The following is a 22,047-nucleotide window of genomic DNA, read 5'->3' as shown; positions in this document are numbered from 1 at the left end:
CAACACAACTGTTTATGGCATTCCCAAGAGTCTGCAGGGAAGTCAGTAGCCCAGTTGCTGATGGAAATCATTCTTCAGATTGTGCAAAGACACCACTCTCAACAAGCATTAGCCCAAAGCTTTTCTGACAAACAGCAAGATAGCGCAGAGATAATTTGATCCTGCAGCATCACAGAAACCTAATTCAAACTGAATGCTGACTTCCACAATCTCGCCTTCCCCCCATATATTACTATTTCCTGTCATGTTTGTTGGGCTTTTTAATGCACTGTTTTCTGCATAGTAAGCTATGGAAAAAATACTTCTGTAGGGTTAGTTTTACCAGCATAACCTGCTGGAAGAGCTCAGCACAGTCTGATGTGTCCTCAATGAAGTGTCAAATTGATAATCCAGTGTCAAGGATGTCCCACTTGAAAAACTGCTCACAAATGGGAATTGCTCTCTCATGCTATGAAAAATAAAATCTTTCTCTGACTACGGTACACAGGCAGAACTGGAAAAGGCAGCCACGGAACACAAGTAGTCTTCGAGCCACAGCTCAACAGATTATTTAGTACACAACATATATAGATTTTAAAAATTTCCTGTGTTCTGCTGAGCTCAAAGAATAATACTGTGGTGTATTGCCAAAACAACGTTAAGTACAGAGAGGCAACTACAAGGCATCAAAATGCTTCAATCTCAAGGACCCACAGATGCACTGCTGATGCAAGGTTATTGGCGAAAAATGGCACGAAAAATGGAAACACTAAAACAGATGAAAAACCCAGGGTAACTGAAGAATACAAAAGACTTTACCTTTTTTGAGGTTTTAAGAAAATTAAACTTACAGAGGTTACACTTCTTGACAAATAATTGTATTTTAAGCTAAATGCAGTTTGTGACCCCAAAATATGACATGATTCCACAGCACAGCTGTGGAACAAATACCTTAAATTTAACGCAATTTCAAAACCAAATATTTTCAGAGTTGCTTCCTGTCACACAATCTAGCACTAGAAGACGATAAAATTATTATTTCATGTTAGGTCAGAAGAATAAAGGAAAACAATTGCAGAGAACCAAGAGACAGAGTTACCGCAGAGATGAAGTCTGCAGAGTAAGTATACGTAATACAGTAAAAACATTCCAACCTTTGAACTTTCCTGGATGGATTGATGACAGGTTAACTGCATTACCTTGAGCTGATCATCATCTGCCCTAGTACGTTGCTAGCCCACACTACATCCCCAATTTCCTATATTTAGCATTATTATTAGGATTACTTGGAAAAAAATCTAGCAGATGCTATTTCTTGTTCTTAGAAATGAGAAAAATAAATATAACTTTAAAAATCATTATTTGAACTTTACGCATAAGCAACAGCAGAAAAGCATACATATACACCTATGCAACTCTACATGAAGTAAATGATTTTTATTCTTATTTTTATTTTAGTATCTTCCAGTGACCTATACTGCCTTGCATCCGGAAACACTCAAAATGTTTGTTCTTGTCCTCAGAAACAGCGAAATCCTAACTAGGTGTTTTGGCTGCATCCACACGGTCATATTACAACACTGCTGACAGGCTCAAGGGCAAATTTGTCAGGCTATAGACAGAAAGCTGATTCTAGCAGCATTTCCAACAGGCAGAGGTTGAAAGATAACAGCCTCAGCAATGCAATCCAAAGCACTTTCCCACACACTTCTGTAAATCCACAACAGCCACCACAGATCACTCTATTCTCACTGCTGAAATCTAAAAGCTCTTGTCAAAGACCACAAATGCAGAGCTTTTGCATTATGAAGATGGTGTCACCACCATGATTTTTTTCCCTTAGTGAAACCAAGATATTAAGGGCCATCAAGATTGCTAATGACTCAGCACTGACTTCAGCCAGGCCACACACCACTAGTAGATCAGCTGGCACACATAGTTCCAAGTCCACTTTAGCAGAAATAACTCTCATTCTGCTTCACCTAATTTTACACTGTGAGGAACAGGTTTGACTGAGGGTTCTGATGGGAGAACTACAGAGGCACTGACAACTTGAGATAAGCAGGTCAGGTCCACACAAACCACGTGGCTGGGATTAGACCCATAGCATCAGTTCACATCAGCATTTTCACCAACCACATGAGCCCTCCAACCTAATGACAAGGCATTTCCAAAGAAGGAAGAAAACCTGCCTCAGCCCAGCCACCATGCTCATAAGAACGCTTTCTGCTCTGCCAAACAATTCAGGTACGGGCTCCACAAAGCCAAGGTGAAGAATGCACAAAAAAATGTCTGTGAAGATTGTGGATGGTAGTTCACACAGAAGCCTCAGGCCTTGGTAGGAGAACTGGGGGTAGCTGTAGAGCTAGAAGCTACTAAACCAGTAATTAGACCTACCTTTCTATCTCCACTTCACAGATGTAGAGATGTACCATACCCACCTGCTCAGAGTGCCTCAAAAGCATGTGATCTGATGCTGCACAAAGACTAAGATTGTGACCTGCTTCATTTATGCAGATTTATCTGCATAACTGAATTATAATTTATAGATTTATATAATCTATAATTATAAAATTATAGATTTATGCAGTTAAATCTATATTCTAGATGTCTAAATAACATGATCTCAAAATTATTTCTACTAATAAAATGTTAGGGTGGGAGAGTTACCAAAGAGATTACTTAGGAGAATAGAGAAGAAACTTAAATTCTACAGAAAATGTACAATTTATCCTGTTGTTACATAACTGTTCTCTTCTGAACATTAATATACATCCACTTCAGAGGTCTTTAGACACCAGAAGTTTTAACAAGCTCTTTGCCTAACAGTTCTATTAAAGCTTAAGGAAAGGACTCCCTTAACACAACAGACATATTTTACAAACCACTTTGACCAAAATTAGACATTATTTGTGTAAACAACTGTCCACTACAGAAAAGCATAAGCAACCATATGCAAACACCATATGCAATGGTGTTGCAACACATGGAATTATTTACTTGCATTAAACCTTAATTTCAATAATAGCATTTTTCATATTATTTTTTAGTTAACAGCAATTTTCTACACATATACAAAATCAAGTCAAGCAGCCTTCCATTATACACCCTTTTTCTATTCTGCTAACAGGACCTACATCGTCTTCACTACAATGTCTTTTTATACACAGTAAAACATACAGCATCTGAAACTACTTTTATTGATTTTAAAGTACTTCAAAGGAAAAGATAATTGACATAACTGTACAGCAGTCATGTTTTGTATGGTTACCTGAAGTTGCTGTTCCTTGAACATATCAGGATGTGGAGAATTGAGAATATCATCTGCCAACTGTGCCTGGCTATCGATATTAACGGGGGTTGTAGCTTTGCTACACAAGAACTTACTGAAGATCTCCCGAGCTCTGTAGGAAAGCTACAGAAAAGAAATGTTAAACGTATGCTTGCTTTAAAACCATATTTTAGACAGGCATTTCTTACACTGATATATTCCACCCCAAATATACACAGCCATTCCAGTTTCCTTCATATATAAGCATTTTTTACTTAACAGCTTTTGTTAGTTTAGGCATACAAATAGGGTTTTCCCTTTAAAATTACAAATATTCATTAAATATTTCTTAAGCAGTAAAAGTTGCCATCTAAATAAAAATTCAAATTATCAAGCTATGAAAATAATAAAAGTGAAGCACATTAAATGCTGTCTGAGCAAGGAGAACAGATTTTTTTTCAATTTTAGACCTTTTACATAACAGTTACTATTTAAATAAACCCTATGAGCTTCAAATTCTTGAAGTTAGAAATAAGTACGTATACAGAAGAATATTTACGGTAAAAAACATTCATGTTCTATCTTTACCTTGTTTACTTTGATACACCCACATTCTGGATATAGTGAGAAAAAAACCCCACCAAACCTAGCTCAAAGTCCTTAAGGGTGGTCAGAAAACACAGCTCAAAGACAGAAGAAAGCAGGGGAAAAGCCTCAGTGGACCACAGAAGAGCAAAGTGGGACATGGAAAATTTGAGTGTTTCCACAGTGTAAGCCTGACTAGATTTGGCTGTGGTGTAGACAGAAGCGTTGCCAACCTGCACACGATACAAACTTCACTAAAACTGCCTGACCAATGTAGGACTACCTTAAAAGGATAAGATGGAGATTCTCATAACTTGCGAACAAATATGATTACACTTACGACAGCAGATATAACTAAGTTAGTTATAAACACAGTATGCTGGCTACCAAATACAGTCTAGCTGAAAAAGCGCAAGAGGCTAATTTCCACCTCTGAGATGTTAAATTATCTTGCTTTGCAGTCTCTTGCACTGGGCAACTGCAGCTAGCCATTTTTCAACACCCAGTAAACCTTAGCTCATTTTTACAGAGCTAACTCCACACTGTGCTGCAGTCTAAACATATCAAACATCTTCAACTTGGGACAGTACTTCCAGGGGCCTGAGAAAAGGAGACTGAGGCTCCAACCCTATTTTAGTGAAGGCACAGTACAAAGACCAAGGAGAGCTCCAGTAATTTCAATAATCTCGAAGAAGTATCAGTTTCTGAAGAAGGAACACCAAGTACAGAGGTACACCACTGCCTTACCTCTTTTTTATCATGTGCAGGTACATGGTTAAAATATTCACAGGCCTGCCAAAATAAAATATTTTCTTCGCTAAATTCTTTCCGTAGAAATTCCTAGAGGAAAAAATGAACAAATAGATGTCTCAGAGGAAAGTTCCTTGCCTTTATAATGCTTGGTAAGTTTGCATAATAGTGACATTTCAGTCAGTATCACACTCCAGTTTTCTTCTAAAGTAAAAGTCGATGCCTATTCAATATAAGCCTAGTGCCTCTCCTCTTTCTCATTTCTTTTTAAATGTATATGATTGAGGAGAATCCATGAAGTAACAATCAAATCATTTGCACATATAAAGACAAAGTTTGAAACTTCATGTTAAGTAGTATATAAACTATCATAGAATCATAGCATCACAGAATAGTTAGGGTAGGAAAGGACCATAAGATCATCTAGTTCCAATCCCCAAACTAGTGAATGAACTTTTAATATAAATTTAAGTAATTTATAAAACATTTCAAAATTACACTATAAAACAGCTATCTTTAACAGCCGTTCTACTAGTAAAATAGAGTAGATGTTTATCAAGCAGTGCCCATAATCAATCCTGTATTTATAAGTGTCTTTCTGCTTCACATGGCAACTACAAAAAGTCTTGTATCACTCCTTGCTGATGTGGTTATATGGGTTCACTTTGGAAAATATACACTTAGAGGGGAAAAAAAATACCCAACGCCCAGGACAACACAATAATCAGGACATTTATATGGGACTCCATTCAGCTGGAAAATTGTATAACCACAAACTGCCCCTGATTCAGTTCTGTATAATATGATATTTTCTCATCATATGTTTCTTGAGAGTGTTTTAACCACTGGGGGCAAGAGGGGAAAGAAATAAAAAATACAACTTGGCTGTCTAAAAATATTATCTAGGCACTCATGCAATTGGAACAGAGCTTGTTTATCCTTCAGAGCTTTAGGTTATCGGTGCTTCATTGGAAATATTATTTTAAGTCAGCCTGCAAGGCACAACCTTCTTCCAGGTGTCACACCCGTATCACTCAAGCTTCCTTAACATCCAAGGAAGTCTCAGCATGCAGTGTAAGGGGAATCTTTGCAAAAATACTTAAAACTTATTTTCATTTATGCTTTTAAGATCTGCATGGAGTCCAACTGTTGGAAAGCACCAAAGGAACTACAACACAGGGTTTTAAATCTACTAGCAAGCTCTCAATTTAAACTAAAAACTCTTCATGTACCTAACCTGAGACAACAAATGTATTAGAGACAATCCAGAATAGTCAGGGGACATTTCTTCATTTTGCATAAAATTACAGATTAAAAGAGAATTAAATTAGTGAGCAGGAACTGGAACTCCACTGCCTACCTCCTCACTCAGCACCTTCACTATGAAGCTACAATCTCGTGCTTGCTTTCTTTAAGGCCACATGATTTGAGCACAGCTGGCTGTACAATTCAGCTTCATCAAGAAGACTGAGTGGTGCCCCTGTTGGAACATTATGTAGTAGCCTAGTCGTTGTCACACATGGCTGGGAAGCTGGAGATGTTCTAAACCACTTGAGGAGGGAACTTGCAATCAGGTCTCTCACTTCCCGGATGACTGCTCTAATCACCGAACTATTATGCAAAATGCGAGTATTTGCAAAACATGCAAAATCTCCTCTTCTTAGAGAGTATTTCCTGCTCTGTGACAAAGCTGTCCTCAGGAAAGGCCTATGCTGAATCCCAAATGCACCGAGATGCTTGCTATGCAATTGTGAATTAAATGCTTATGCTTCAATGTTCTTGAATATTGGCAGAAATCTGTAACTACGCAGTGTTATAACAGTCAGATTCCAAGCAAATCTAAGCAATGGCTCTGGATTTCCCCCCAGCCTTAAGAAAATGGTGGTGCACACAATAAATTTAATTTAATTGTTCTTTAAATTGGGTATTTAACACATGCACTTTTGCAATGTTTATAAAAATAATTTCTAATTAGAATAAAATAGGGTAAAAAAGTTAAACTTCCTGAATATATCTGAGGTTACCTTCTGCTGAAATGAAATGTAACTTTAACCTTTCAGTATGAAAATTTAATCAAATGACATTAGCTACTTTCTCATTTTTTAATACAAGTTTTGAACTTTCATAGGACTGAAAAATTACTGCAGCTATTTCTAAAGTGCACATAAGTAAGTTTACTAATGGCTTAAAAGTAATCAGAAAAGATAACTAAATTTTCAGTAGCGCTGCCACAAACCACATCATTTTTCAGGTGGACTCTAACATCAGATCAGAATTGGAATTTTTCTTTCAGTCTGATGAGAAGTCTCAGTATCTAAGCAAAAATACTAATAATTCTTGGGCTACTCTGCTAAGAAAAATGAAGAGGAAATATAAATATAATATCCAGGACATATTATTTGCTTTCATCCTCTCTGTTTTCTCAAACAGATGTTCACTGTTAATGTGTTCTTTGGGTCCCCACACCAGTAATGATGGAAGTCTGCTTATTAATCATTTTGATATTGTAATACTTTTATATCAAGTAAAGGAGTCTCTCTGCACTACTGCAAGTTCCAATAATCTACATCTCCTACACCACAGGTTTCTTTACATTCTGTCTGTGAAAACCATTTTGGCAGCACAAGCTGTCCTTGTACAACACATTTGGGACCCACAATATACTCTCAGCACAACAATGCAAAAATATATACACCTTAATTTACTTACATATAAAACAGATCATGGTATTTACAACTTCATAAATGTGCTGTAAAGAAGCTTAATTTATACTTTGCAAATACTCAGCACTATCCTGCAAGCTGCAGCTTTAACAATGCTTTTAGCTACCATGGCTGTTTCCAGAAAATATTTCTAAAAGCATGTTCCAGTAACACAAGCAACTGTATCACTGAAAAAAATCTATCTGGCTTCAGACATTTCAGTAGGTAAATTTGAATATATTACCAATTCTTGGGAAACTACTGAAACTGGCTGCCTTTGTTTTTTTTGTACAAAGACTATAGATACAAATACAGCAAAATGTAATTGCTTTACAAAACAGGGAAGCTTTCTAAAAGCTTAGGTACAAAGCAAAATATAGCTTCCATTTTCATCTGACTTTCACCATCCAGAAATGTATGGCAATATGTGTATTGCTATGAACTCTTATTTAACTGTGAACGAGTTCAAACTTCGAAACATGCTCAGATAACAACTATGTAAGAATGAACTCCTATCTCTTGTCCTATGTAAGGACGGTGCCAGGAAAAAAGAAAGAATACCGGAAGATTACTGCAGCAGTATCAGGTATTTTGAAAGGCATCTTACGGTCCCTTGAAACTTACCGAGAAATATTTAACACCAGTGGGATCCTGAAGAAGGCGCTCAAATGAAACAGCCCAGCTTGCAACTCTTCTTTCTTGAAGTCTTCGACAGCTCTGTACACTGGGAAGACTAGCATTGCTACTGAGGCTGTTTTCACTGATGCAGTCTTTTAGATCAGTACTATTCAGCTCTGTTAGAAATGAAGGAACAAATCTGTCAATAAAGGATTACTCACTTTTACTCTTCAGCACTGTTTACTGGATTTATTACGCCTTCTGCTCAAGCCCACAGTAGACTTCAAAATATCCCTCCCCTCTCTTATTAGGAGCATCAGCATATTAAAACCAACCCCAAACATCTCTCAATTTTTTCCTGTTCCACTGCAAAGAAAGTCAAATGAGTGTCTTCAAAGCAATCCCCTGCCAGAAGCAAAGGGGCAGGCACAAAAGGAAATCTTTTTTTCTTGCTTTGCAAAATAAAGTATTTTAGACAAAATTTTGTGCTTACATTCCTCACCCTGTGGACTGCACCAAGGAAGTCAGACCTCCCTTTAAACAGGAACTCTGAAGTTTTTCATGGAAATGAAAGACTTCTGTTAAATACTGAAAATTTAGGAAAAGAGTCAACTACAGAAAAGGACACTAAGGAAAATGAGGTAGTAATAGCTGCCTTCCTCATCCACAGCAAGTAGAGGTATCAATTTATTATGGTTTTTGATAAGAACAGGAATCTGTGACTCCCAGACTCAAGCCAACATAGTGCAATGATCTAAGGGTCAGAAGCTGAGAAATGACCAGATGCTTTAGATCTTGACAGAAACGAAGTGCTTTTTGTATTCTGAAAACAAATTAACAAGAACCCACACAGATTTCAGGAAAAGACAACCTTGTGCAGGAGCCTGACTAATAATTTCAAGTGTTAACCCCAGATCATCTTTATCACATACCAGTAGACAGAATATGCACAAACATATTCTTAAGTGACCACCTGCTTATGAAAGTGGAAAAGTGAAAGAAACAGCTCTAAGTGCAAGAAGGATCTGCAGACAACATGCTCCTATTCACAAATTTGCTACTTGTTTGTTGCATGACCTTCTACAAACCTCATTCTCCCCATCTCTCAGTAAACACAAGTGTAAAACTGGTATAGTTGTACTCACAGATACACACAGAGGTGATCTGAGGTTTAATTAATTGTGAAGACACAATTAAATAAAGCCCTGAGCTATCTACTGAGAGGGTGGTGAGGCACTGGAACAGGTTGCCCAGGGAAGTTGTGAATGCTCCATCCCTGGTGATGTTTGAGGCCAGGCTGGACAGAGCCATGGGTGACATGGTTTAGTGTGAGGTGGCCCTGCCCATGGCAGGGGGGTTGGAACTGGGTGATCTTAAGGTCCTTTCCAACCCTAACTATTCTATGATTCTATGTTTTGATCTCATAATGGACCCTGCTTTGAGCAGGAGAGGTTGCACTAGAGAGATGCCAAACTGGATGCGATTCTGTGATGATGGGATAAAAGAATGCAGATATTAAATTATTTGAAAAATTAGTAGTAATTGATGTGAAAAAATAATATGTTCAAGTAAGATAGGTGGCATCCTCAATTGTTCTATGCAAAATGGAAAATCAAATTTATAGCTCGCTATAAATGTAAACTGATTGAGAAAGCTGAATTCACAACCAGCAAGAAATGGCCTATTCTTCACAGGGACATTTTTTATTGGTATTTATCTCTCTCAGTTAATTACCTGCACTAACTAAAGCAAGGAGTAATTTCACCAATATCACTACTTTATAAGACCTCCTGAGATCTCATTTTCTTTTATATATATATAGTTACATACATATATTCAAAGCACTTCGTGTTTCCAACTTCTGTTACAAAGCATTACGGCATAGAACGTTTCATATGCCTCCCTAGAAGCATACATTTTGATGAAAGGCCCATTCAAAGATATAAGATTAGGAAAAAAGTTATAAAATAGTTGTAAAGATAAGATTTAAAAAAAAATAATTCAGAAACTTCATTTTAAATTTATCCCATAGCTCAGAAATATTTACTAAGATGTAAGAGTCAACTACTGAGAACTTCTATGAGCAAAGCTATTGTTTAAGACAAAAATAAGACAAAGATACAGAATTAGATTAGGGAAGAATGAAAACATAACTTTGCATTTTCAAAAGAATAACATTTAAGGACCATAATAACACACAAGGTATATAAATATTTTTCTTGGCCTAATCATCATATAAATTCAAACTAATTAAAAGCACTGAGCAAATAATGCCAGATTTTCTTATAACAAATACTTTTTCCTTTAACACATATGAAAGACTATAACCAAATCAACTCAGCTTCATTAGAGAATACCTGTCACCACAGTGAAACTATTGTGAAAGAAACTAATATGAATCTGAAGAGAATGATATCCAAATTTATTATCTGAAGTATTTTGCTTTAACTCTGCAGGGGGATACATTTTATTTTACAGTCCAGGATATAAATAGACACCAACTTCTTGATAGATCTGTAACAGTTTCAGATACTGCCTCACTCCTAGAGGGTTCAATCCCCAGTGTTCTTCAATGATGAATGATGAATGACGAACATTTCCTCATTCCTCTCAGGCAACATGAGAGGTAAACTCATCCCACAACCCAAACCATTTAAACCTACTTGGTTGACAGAGGGAAATTAGGGAGTAGCCACACAAAGTGGTCAATTGTAAATCCACAAGTGACAGCACCTTAGGACTCAAAAGGGATTTCACACAGTTGTAAGCCCAGCAGTCATTAACAGGTCAACTTTGCCTTCCTCCCTCCAAGTGGTGGCTGTTCTATTTCCCTATGGCACGCACAAAGGCCAAGCTGCAATTACAGTCTGAGTGTTGACACCAGTGGGTGACTGCTAACTACCTTTAACTGCTAGCAGCTGCTTGCTCTCCAGCTTGTCAGAGTTACACTTGCTCTTAACCACCTTGGGTTCTTATTCCTCTGTTACGCTGCCCACTCTGGAGATCCCATGAAAACAAATGAACCAAAATCAGGCTTCATTTTCAACAACTTTGAGAGCTACTGGCACAGGTCCTCCCAATGTGTTACAGCAGCATTAAAGGATTACTCATTCACAGTGAATTGTCTCTGCTCAGGTGAATTTTACTTTGCTAATTCAGATTTTTTCAGAAAGAACTGTTTGAGTTCATACTTAACCCTGACACTACACTGTTTCTCCTTTCAGCAAAAATGTGATCAGTTTGCGTTTAAAAACTGTGCAGATTTCTGCTGGGGTACCTGTCAACCTGAAAACAATGCACAAAAAGGTTGTTTCCCACGAAAGGCTTAGTTATTCTAGTTTCTTTTATTACATTGATAACTGTTGCAATTAAAACCTAGTGCAGGTACACCAGTTAGAATCTGAGAAAAAAAAAGGTCAGATAGCAAGAAAAGCTCACCAACTATAACACAGTTTATCTAAGTTATGCTTAAATGAAGACTATAAGCTGTAACTCCTGCTCCACTCCTCTTGCAGAGGAATGTTTACAGTGTAAGACTTCAGTATCAGGTTTCCTGACTCTCACAACTCCTGCATTCCTAGGTATATAGGAATATATATATATATATTCCAAGGTATACAGCCCACCTTGGAAAGCAGGAATGGAGAAGCTTTCCAACCGAGTCACATATTTTGTCTAATGAGCACTGTGATAATCAGAGGAAACTAAGAGCTCTGATTCCCACACGCAAACGTTCTAACTACAAGGCTGCTGTGCAAAGCGACCTCCTGCTTCTTGTAAAGCGTTTAAAAAGAGAAAACCAGCTATCAGGAACCCCAGGATGCCAGAGAAATTTACTGTAAAAACCCCAACTTAGGTGCATGGACAACTCAGCAGTGTTGTGAAGTTTCCTAATGCCTGCCTTCCTTTCTCCTTGCTGTGCAGAAGCACCAACTGATCTTACAACACGTGTAAAAGGAGGCTCCTTACTCAAGCATCCCAAATCCCAGGGACCTCAATTTATTTCTGTTCTGTTTGAGAACCACCATACCTAGCGAGGAAGTACTACTTTCTGTGCTAACTCACTTGATTTAATTCATTGCCTACTTCAAATACAGAACTGATGCAGAATGCTGTCTAAAAATCCTCAAAACCCCATTTTTTACACATTTTGTATTTACATATTCAGTGCATAAATTATTACATTTATTTTACAAAAATAGCACTAGGTAAGAAAATGTAGGCATTTAATCAACTAAATTCTTGAAAGTATTCATGATAAGACGTCTCTGAAGGTTTTTATTTAAATCATATAAAGAAGTAAGTCCAAATATTAGATTAAGGATATTAGGATTAAGGATATTTTTGTATGGATTTGTTTATAACATCCATATATATTTTTCAACCCTCTAAGACCTTTTATTATTGTGAGAAGCTATACGTATAGCTTGTAATCATCAGAATGTGTACATTCATATAATTAAGATAATCCAGTTAATCACTCAATACGTTACCTGGATAAAGCTGATAAGAACCACTGTGGTGCCACTTAATCAAATACTTCAAGGCATTCACTGAAAGCCATCCTTCTGAATCCATACCAAGTTTAGCTGTAACGTCCCGGAACCCATTGGGTGCAGATTAGCCTTATTGTACGGCACATTGCTCCTCTGCAGCTTTGGGATAAGGGAAGCTAATGCATTTCCCACCAGCAATTCCTGGTAGCCTCTAACACCATTCTAAACAAATTGATTCTTTACCCTCATGGCTTCAAGCAGAAGAAAGCAATAGTATACTTAACACAAAGCATTATAAAATGCTACATAAATAATTTAAAGAAAAGACCTTTTGCCACTGCTGCTAAAGGAACTTGAATTATTTATGTTACGGTGGAACACAGCTACACAAGCATGCGCTGACAACGTAATTGACAAATAAGTCATATACCTGTTGGAGGAGACAATCCTTCTGTATTTGTAGCGTAAAAAAGTATAAACAGTGCTTTGTTTTATTTTGGGCTTCATTGTGGATATTTTGCTCTACCTTCTGGAGTTACTCTTCAGAATAGAGTTTTACATTATTTATTATTGTAAACATCGGATTCCTTTCAAAAAAATCTTTAAGAATGCTTTTCCTTATGAAAGTTCCTTCCAGGTGATGAACATTAAAAACAAAAAGCAGCAGAAACTACAGCAAAGTAGTATCTTCAGAAAAAGACACGTTTTGTAACGTGTCTGTTAAGCATTTGGAAATAACAGATCAGCTTTGTGGAACTGATCTCTGTAGGGAATAGCACGTAAGAACTGACTTAGAAATTCTCAGTAGCTCAAATACCTCACCACGTGTCTATCTGGGAGATGAATGATCATGTAGTTCTATAATATGTCCTTTGACCTTAAGATTTTCCCTAAAGGTCAATGTAAAGGTGCCGTCTAGTTAAGGTAAAGTGCTATCTAGGTGTCAATAGCCAAAGTCAGACATTAACTGGGGACTACTGACCATCCCTGTGATGATTTAGATGGCACAGTGCTCAAAAAATCAGCCACACAGCCACAGCCTGCATGCTGTGTATGCACTCACTATTACTACAGGCAGCAGGAATGGACAGCTTCCAAAATGGGAAGTAGGAGAAATCAACTAACTAGAGGTTGTTGTAGTAACATAAAATGGTTTCTGTGATTCTAGAGCACAGGTGCTGCAGATTAATTGATCCATAGCAGTTATCCTCCACTTAAACAGTATCACAGCTTGCATTCTGACTTTCTGCAATTCATTAAGCAAATCAATTACAGTTAAGAGTTGCTACTGGTCAGCATCTCTGGAAACAACACTAATTCAAGAACCTGTATCTTTTACATGTTACCTATCTTGCAAAGCCCAAGCACACAGTTTTGGCATTCCAGGATTGCGCAAGCTGAATTACCATGTAAAGTAAATGCATCAAGAGGTAGATGGTTCCCAGTGCCTGGCTCTAATGAAATAAAAGCCATACAACATGAGGCTTTATTGACCTTCAAAAGAAAATGTACAGGGAGCTGTCGTGTCTCCTATTATACTGAAGGGATGTATATAAACACACAATAATTACTTTTTACACATAAATTTCCCTTCCCAGACTAAAGCTTAACGACAGTATTTATAGTACCTAGTTACGTTATCAGCCTTTCAGTACCTGAAGGGGGCCTACAAGGATGCTGGAGAGGGAGACTCATCAGGGACTGTAGTGATAGGACAAGGGGTGATGGGTTTAAACAGGGGAAGTTTAGGTTAGAGGTAAGGAAGAAATTCTTTACTGTGACAGTGGTGAGGCACTGGAACAGGTTGCTCAGGAAGTTGTGGCTGCCGCATCCCTGGCAGTGTTCAAGGCCAGGTTGGACAGGGCCTTGAGCAACTTCGTCAATGGGAAGGTGTCCCTGCCAATGGCAGGAGGTTGGAACAAGAGGACCTTAAGGTCCTTTCTAACCCAAACCATTCTATATGTACAAATACTAACATTAGAATTCAGTCTAGGAAGGGAATTATGGACTACTCTACTAATGGCTGCACTAGTGAAAATTTCTCTAATCTAGACATGCCCTAATGTGTAAATCTGTGGATCTACTAATGAATTAGTGAGATTAGAGAAGATTGAAAAAAATTCAGTGCTGTGACATATTCAATAAAAGTGAAAGCCTGAAAATGTAATTCAGAAATTAATCAGAGCTTTTCACTCAATCCAGTTTTAAATGAAACTAGTAAGGATTTTATTTCATTTCACTTTTCCAGGTTGCAGTCTCTCTGGTTCTTATTTTGCAAATCCACTTTCTAGGTACTTAAGCATTGATTTAATATTACTCAGTATAGTTCAACTACCACTTTTTATACAAATTACATCCCTCCTCTTTTATAGCATTTAACAATGAAGAGAGAGTCCATGTTAAATCTTCAACACTAGCCGACAAAATAGGTCATACAACTCAGCAGAAAAACGCATATAACTTATTGCCTGTTCTTTCACCTCTGCAACCTACATGGCCTTCAGATTCATTACTTCACAAAACTGTATAAAATTTATTGTGCAAACATGGAAATGGAATTGGAATGACACAAAAAACTCGTATTAGAAGAACTGAAAATAACTCAGTAAAAACTACAGGGTTTGTAGTTTAAGTTTTGCAAGGAATCAGAAATTAGGGCACAATGGAGTTTTGTGAATAGTATTTCTAATTATGCATTTACATAGAAAAAAAATTATCTTTACCTTTCAAAATATTTTATCAATTTCATTGCACTGGGGCAACACAGATTGTCCCCTTTTTATACCATAAAAGTGTCTTGTACTGTTGTGAAAGAATAGCAAACATAAAAATATGTATGTGAGTTTCTCTGCAGGATCTAGTAAACCAACTCTTGCCAAGCAAGAAAAGTGAGAAAAGCCATCTCCTGTATACCCTAAACTAAGCAGATTCCTTTATTCCATTAAGGAAGCATACTTAACTGTTTCAATTAACTTCAAAGGTTCAGAGAAATCATCTTCTAATGTTTAACAAAGAGTGGATATCCCTTAAAACATTAAAGCCATGTGAAAATCAAAACAAACAAGGGTAGGTGACATAAAGAGGAGTTTATTTAGAAGTACTCCAGAACTGCAAAACCTCCATACTGGGATTTTCCAAGTGTCAAATTACTTACCCCCTTCTCAAAATGCATCACTCCACAAAGAAACTTCAGCCTCAACACATGCACCAATACAGCTTATAACTTAGGAGCTAGAGCATTATCTCTTCAAAAGCAAACAGTATATGTAAAGGATAATAAAATAGAGACCAAGATTTTATCTACCCATCCTATTATACAAAAGTCTACCAGCTCTGCCTCTTTATTAGTATGAATGAAGAAGCCTAGTTACAATAAAAACATGCATATAGAGATGTGCCACCAAAAAATTATGCAAATACATCAGCGAAAGGATGTGAACACAATCCCGCAGTATTTTCATTAGCACAGTTCCCAAAGAAGGCACAAGAGTTCCGCACCACTTTGGACAACCATCTTGTAATATGTCACCTTATTTACCATATATTGTATTGTTTAATGTGGAAAATTGATTTTTTTTCATTATAAAAGTAAAAATAAGCTTCATCTTACCTCCATCAGAAACAGTTGCTGACTGCAATAAGAAAGAGAAAAATAAGTGTTACTTGAGTTTCATGGTATTAGAAATCTCTGAGCTTCACATAGTATTTGAAATGTTAGCTACTTTTATTATCTTGTTAACAACAGATAACACAAGAGAGGAAAATCTAAAGAAACCAGCTGTTACTTTCTCATAGATGTTTCCTCCCAACCATGAAATTCATCCCAGGCCTTTTAACCACTGTCCTGGAGCTTGATCTCACTAGTATTTATTGCACAAAGTACTTCCTGCTGTGAATAGCCACACTGCTTCCAGCAGTCCTTCTTAGATGAATAGAGTCAATCAGTTGGTGTATGTAAGAAAGCAGGTATCTTAAAACTGACCTGCAAAGACTTGAAATGAAAACATCTCCTTAACTTTATTTTGCTGCAGATGGGAATCAAAATTAAAATTCAATATTCTGTCAGTCAGGTGACTCTGAAAACTTGCCCTGCCGATCATTTCTGACTTCCACAGAGCCAAAAGGATGTTAAGAGTGTTTCCAATAAGATAGGCAAGAACTCTTCACCTCCTCTACTAGTACATCAAATTTTCAAGGACAAATAGTCTTCTAGTGACATGCCAAAGTTTATGTGCTTATCTCATCTTCAACCGCAAATTACCTCAAGGCAGCTAATATTTCTACACCATCATATAGGTGACCACTTCCCAAACATGTACCCCAGTGCTTATACGTTGACACTCAGCTGAGTGAAAGACTGGAAGGACAGCTCATTTTTGGACTGATTTTTAATGGCTATCAAAAATTACCATTTTCTATTTCACTGCAAGATCTCACACTGTTGTTAACACTATCTGAAGAACATCACCTGTTATAAACTGTTGTGTCTTCACCATTCACAGCAGCAGATCTACTATTTAATGCAAGTCTAAATTAGTCTCTATTGACATCATTCATCTCGCGCTAGTTCAGATAAACACAAATACATCTTTCATGGGTAAGATTAAAAAAATGATGGCTCTTCTTCTTTAACTACACAAAAATGAATGCTTCTGAGTCTGTGAAGCATATTAATATATTCAAAAGTGTATCCAGGCCTCTCACTATTTTTAATAGCACTGTTTCAGGTATCAAAAAAGTGTTTCTGCTTTGGGTACAGTTCTTCAGTGAGGCTCTGGACATCTTTCGTACTTCTACTTTGCACGTAAGTCTAGTAAGCATACTATGCATTCAGAAGCTGTAACTTAATTCCTGTTTGTAATTTAGAAAATTTAATTTACATTACTGAAATCTGTATTATAAATATGATTTTCTAATTTCTTATTCACATACTGTACAGAACAGCCGATGAATAAACAATCTCAATGTCATTACTCAAACAATGAAAAGAAGGATGACTCAAAGTCAAGTAATAGTATCAGTTTGCACATTAGACAGAAAAAAGTAAAAACACTTTCAAACTATGTACATTTTAGGAATGGTCATTTACTTTTGCAGTTTGCATGAATCTGTTCAAACATCAACTATAATCCTTCTTGTTGAAAGTTATGAAGTAAAAAGAATAGGATTGTCATGATGTAAAAAGAAAAGTTACACCACTTTTTTTCAAAACCTGGGAAGTTAACAATTGTAAAATATCATTTTTAAAGGAAAAATTAAGTGATTTCATAGAAAGCTCAAACACTACACAAATAGTACCGCTTAATTAAGTTCTACAGACAATGAGATACAGTTTTACCTCAATCCATTCGGCATAACTTAATACGGTGAGCTTTCTACACATCATGGGTTGGGTTTGTGTGTTTGTGTTAAATGCTCTAGCTAATATGCATTACATTACATGTATCAACATCTTAAAATCTCTCCTTGCAAGGTCTAAGTAATTATTACTTTCAAACCTTTTTTAAAAGTAGTACCCATACGAAGAAAAGAACTTAGTATCAAAATATCAACCACCTACTTCTGTGCTATTTAGATATTTCAAATACTACACTTCTGTAGATCACAGAATAATTTAAGAACATTTCTTTAAATTCATCTACGTAACTGAATCAAATCTACTTAATTCAACAAAAACAGCTAGAAAGTAAAGCTTGCAATTACTGTGTAAGAATTCACAGTATTATGTTCACAACATGTTTGTGAGTACTTAGAAATCTTAGAACTATAAACCTGTCAGAAACTGCATGTAATCCATAATTAGACAAAGCAGTTTCTGTTCTAAACTCTTCAGCTGAAACTTGTCTAGATTTGTCCAAAGGTATAAGTTGCAAGACCAGATTTTTTTAAATACTATGATGATCTCATTTTAAAAATTCACTGTGTGTTGGGGGCTGTTTTTGTTCTTCAGTACTCACACTTAACCACCGCTGGAGGCTCTTCAGGACAAAATCTGAGCTACTATGCATATAATGTCTGATTATTTGATGAAATTCAACGCCACATACATACTAATAACTATCTATTAAAAATCAGATGTATCAAATAGCTATAAAATTAAACAGATCCTGTGTGTAGCCATTTCTGAAAGATAAGAAAGGACAGGGTATGACCTCATGCCAGTTAGGGCTAATGTGAATGTTAAAGTATTTTAGTATTTCATTCCAAATGGCAGGACATGTATGTATTCATTTTATGAAGGTACATGTGAACTATCACCCAGAGATAAAATCTAATTGCATTCCATGATCAAATCTTTCACAACCAGATAAGTACTGAAATTAGTTCTTCAAATTACCCTGACTTCCAAATTGGTTTAGGAAAGAGCCCATGGTAGATGTCTGATGGTAACAAATCACTAACATTTAAAAAATAAACCTAGTTTAGGAAGACTAAAATGCCTGTATCTCTTCAATAGAACTTTGCTTGCTCATCTAGCTGGATTAGCAGTTGAGGCATACAGGCACACACACAGCCCCTGCAAGACTGAAGGATGCAACTCTCTTTCCTCAGACTTCAGAGCAAGATTGTGATCCCTGTGATCCCAGTGAAGAGCTCAGTGTCAGGGCCAGCAAGCTGAACAGTGGCTTCCCAGTTATCACACACCATAAGAGATGTCTCAGGTCTCTGTAAACTGGCAAATGCACCGGCATATATTAGATAGCGTCAAGTTCTGTTTAAGAGAAAACATGATAATTTCTCTTTGTATCATCTCTTTGCTAGGTGGAAAAACCAGAAGGGCCTATGAGTTTTTTGATGTTGTGTTCAGAATCTGCTTGCAACAAATCTAAAATAGTATTAACTTGCAATAATTATCAAGAAGAAAACTCCTTTGTGAGTACATTAATTCTTCTTCCAGAATAGAAATAGTCAACATAGTATCTTGCACCAACAACATGGTACAAAGGGAGAGATAGGACATAAAGGAGAATAATTCATAAGGTTGAAACAGCCTGTATCTTCTAGCTTTCATGGTCTTTAACCTGCTAGATGTGTGCACCACTGCACAAAACCAGTCTGATGACATCTTTCAGTTGACAGAAACTCTTATCCAGAAAATCCACTTAGTCCCATTTTATAGAGATCAGGTCCCAAGAAAGAAACTAAGTACTGTCAAAGCCTGCCATAATAACATCACACAGAAAAACCAAAAAATACTCTACCCATATCCCAGATATTACACACAGCAAATAAATCTATGTGTACAGACTACCCAGATAACACAATACAAAAATATCCTTTTTCTCCACCTCAAGATTTGTCATTCAAGTCAAAGTCATGCTCAAGTACTTGAGTAGAACAAAGGGAAATATGCGGACACTGGGAGGGGTGACACATACTAGGAAATGCTAGGCCTTAGCAATAAATGAAGCAACATGAAATCATCTGTGCTAATCGAATGTGGGCGAGTGCCTTCCTGAGGCAAAAAAGACTTATCTATTTCCAACTCCTTCTGAGATGTGGAAGGATAAAATCTATTAGGAGAGTGAAGACATATTCCTTTCTCCTAGCCTAAGAATGACAAAATCACAAACTAAACAGAAATACCTTTTTATTTCCTGGGCATCTAAAAAGATACAGAGAAAAAGGGATTCAAAATGACCTTTCTCTGTGCCCTTTTAAAAGTACAGTTCTTTCTAATACAAGCATCAACCTTTTGCTGCATGCAACGAATTCTCCGACTGCTGCCTTCAGAATCTGTTAGACTTGCCTAGCACAATATTATACTACACACACTCTTTTACAAAAGCCCCTCTAATTAAGCCTTTCCCCTTGGAATAGCATACCTCACTCCACTAACCTTCTAAACTGATTCTCCCATATGATTTGAACATGCAGAATAAGTTTGGGAAACTTGTGTTCTTTAAGGGATGAAGCACTGAACATTTCCAGACTGAATACAAATAGCCAACTTTCAAACATTCTGCCACTTAGCTCGCGGAAAGCCTATCACTCACTCAACCACCTGCTTGCATCCTGCTGTGTTCAAACTCCTTATTAAATCACCTGAAGCAACTTCTCCTTTTGCCAAGGTATGAATTGTGAGCAAGTCCCTAGATCTTCAGTTACATTACTCCAGGACTTACATTACATGCACGTATTTTTATCCTTTTAAATACATTGCAGCATGAACATTGTACAAATGCCATGAACTCAAATGATCTCTGGGAAGGAGATCATGTCTCAAAATATGATATGCACTGTTCTAAAATTTTAAATAAAAAATAAAGCCATAAGACTTCTAAACTATTGCTAGATTTTTCTCCTAATAAATGTTCTCACATGCACTTCTCACCAAAATCTCAGAGTAATATTATAGTATTTTATCCTTATTTCAAAATACTATTGTGATTAATTTCATGACTTAGAATTCTATGAGAAGGATGCCCTTTCAGAATGTCACTTCAAGGAGGGCTATTACATAATTTGTCTTTTCAATTCTCTACCACTAAAGAAGTGCCTTTACAGGAATTAATACAAAAGTATTATAGATGGAAGAATTCACAAATTAAAAAGAAATACAGTACAACTACTGTACAAGAAATTTGCTGAATACATTCTTCTCTGAAGGTTACAGGTTTTGTCAAATATTTGAGTATATAAAAACAATATATGAACTGTAAACAGTGAGACATTTCAAATTCCTTTAAGAAATAAATGTTCAACTTTCTACCCAAAATGAAACCAACCTTATCACATATAAACATAGTGCCTTAAATGCCAAATCCATTCCTAAAATGATCTTGAGAGAGACATATAAAACATATATACAGCTTCACCTAAAGATACAATATTGATGTAATGGTACAGAAAGCATATACACAATACATTGCACAGAACTAAAGGCACAGATTATAAACATACTGATTTTTTTAGCTTTACACATATTGGGCACAGTTCATAAATACATCTCAAAATCTGACTGCTGGTTGGTACAATAAGCTTCCCTTTTCTCTGATAATGAAACACAATGTTTGCATTTACAAAGGAATTTTAACTCAATTACTTTACAGTAAAAAAGCTTAAAGGCTAAGCAAAAAGCATTCTGAAGCTGATAAGATTCTTCTCTGATTTCTTGCCAATAACAATAGCCTCTTCTAATTTCTCATTGCAACGATGCCTTGCTTTAGGTAAATATAATTCGTATCACTTACCCGCTCTTCATAAGAAACGGCAGTTATTTTTCCTAACAGTACTTTTCCTAAATTCATCTTCACTTAATAGGGAAAAAACATTTCCTCAACACAGCAGCTTCTCAAAGATTAAACTAAAAAATTCAGTCCTGTTCCATGCCTGTACATGCCAGTAAAGTTTAAAGGCATTTCGTATGAAGTTCTATTTTACTCCTTTTATGTTACCCATAGCAACAGGCCAATGCAGGAAGCTGTGGTTCGTCAGGGATTCAGATTAGATCTCAATTATCTCTCACTAGAAAATCTAGATCATTTTATATAAATCATTCCAATCGTATTTTAAAACATTTCCTATAACAAGTCAGAAAAATAAAATGACGATGAATTGTGTGATAGTCCTGTATCCGATAAAACAGATTTCCAAGACAGTGTTCAGGAAAACATTAGTTAATCACCCTAACATTAGTTATAGA

General features: G+C 36.5%; 1 protein-coding gene across 3 annotated transcripts in view; it reads right to left on the bottom strand.

Annotated features, from left to right (window-relative positions):
• RGS12 (regulator of G protein signaling 12) overlaps nucleotides 1-22,047 on the bottom strand; it is a gene marked incomplete at its 3' end in the record, with an annotated part of 87,891 nt that overhangs the window by 26,904 nt on the left and 38,940 nt on the right. For all 3 annotated transcript variants that reach the window (XM_080623943.1, XM_080623942.1, XM_080623944.1), the window contains 4 exons: nucleotides 16,012-16,033; nucleotides 7,912-8,081; nucleotides 4,583-4,675; nucleotides 3,251-3,394 (listed from right to left, as the gene is read on the bottom strand). In XM_080623943.1, the coding sequence (XP_080480069.1) occupies nucleotides 3,251-3,394; nucleotides 4,583-4,675; nucleotides 7,912-8,081; nucleotides 16,012-16,033 (429 nt within the window). The remainder of the gene's footprint in view (nucleotides 1-3,250; nucleotides 3,395-4,582; nucleotides 4,676-7,911; nucleotides 8,082-16,011; nucleotides 16,034-22,047) is intronic.

The sequence above is a fragment of the Psittacula echo genome (genome assembly GCF_963264785.1).
Source record: "Psittacula echo genome assembly, chromosome: 1".
NCBI classification, from domain to species: Eukaryota; Metazoa; Chordata; class Aves; order Psittaciformes; family Psittacidae; genus Psittacula; species Psittacula echo.
This window is presented reverse-complemented; position numbering and strand designations above follow the sequence as displayed.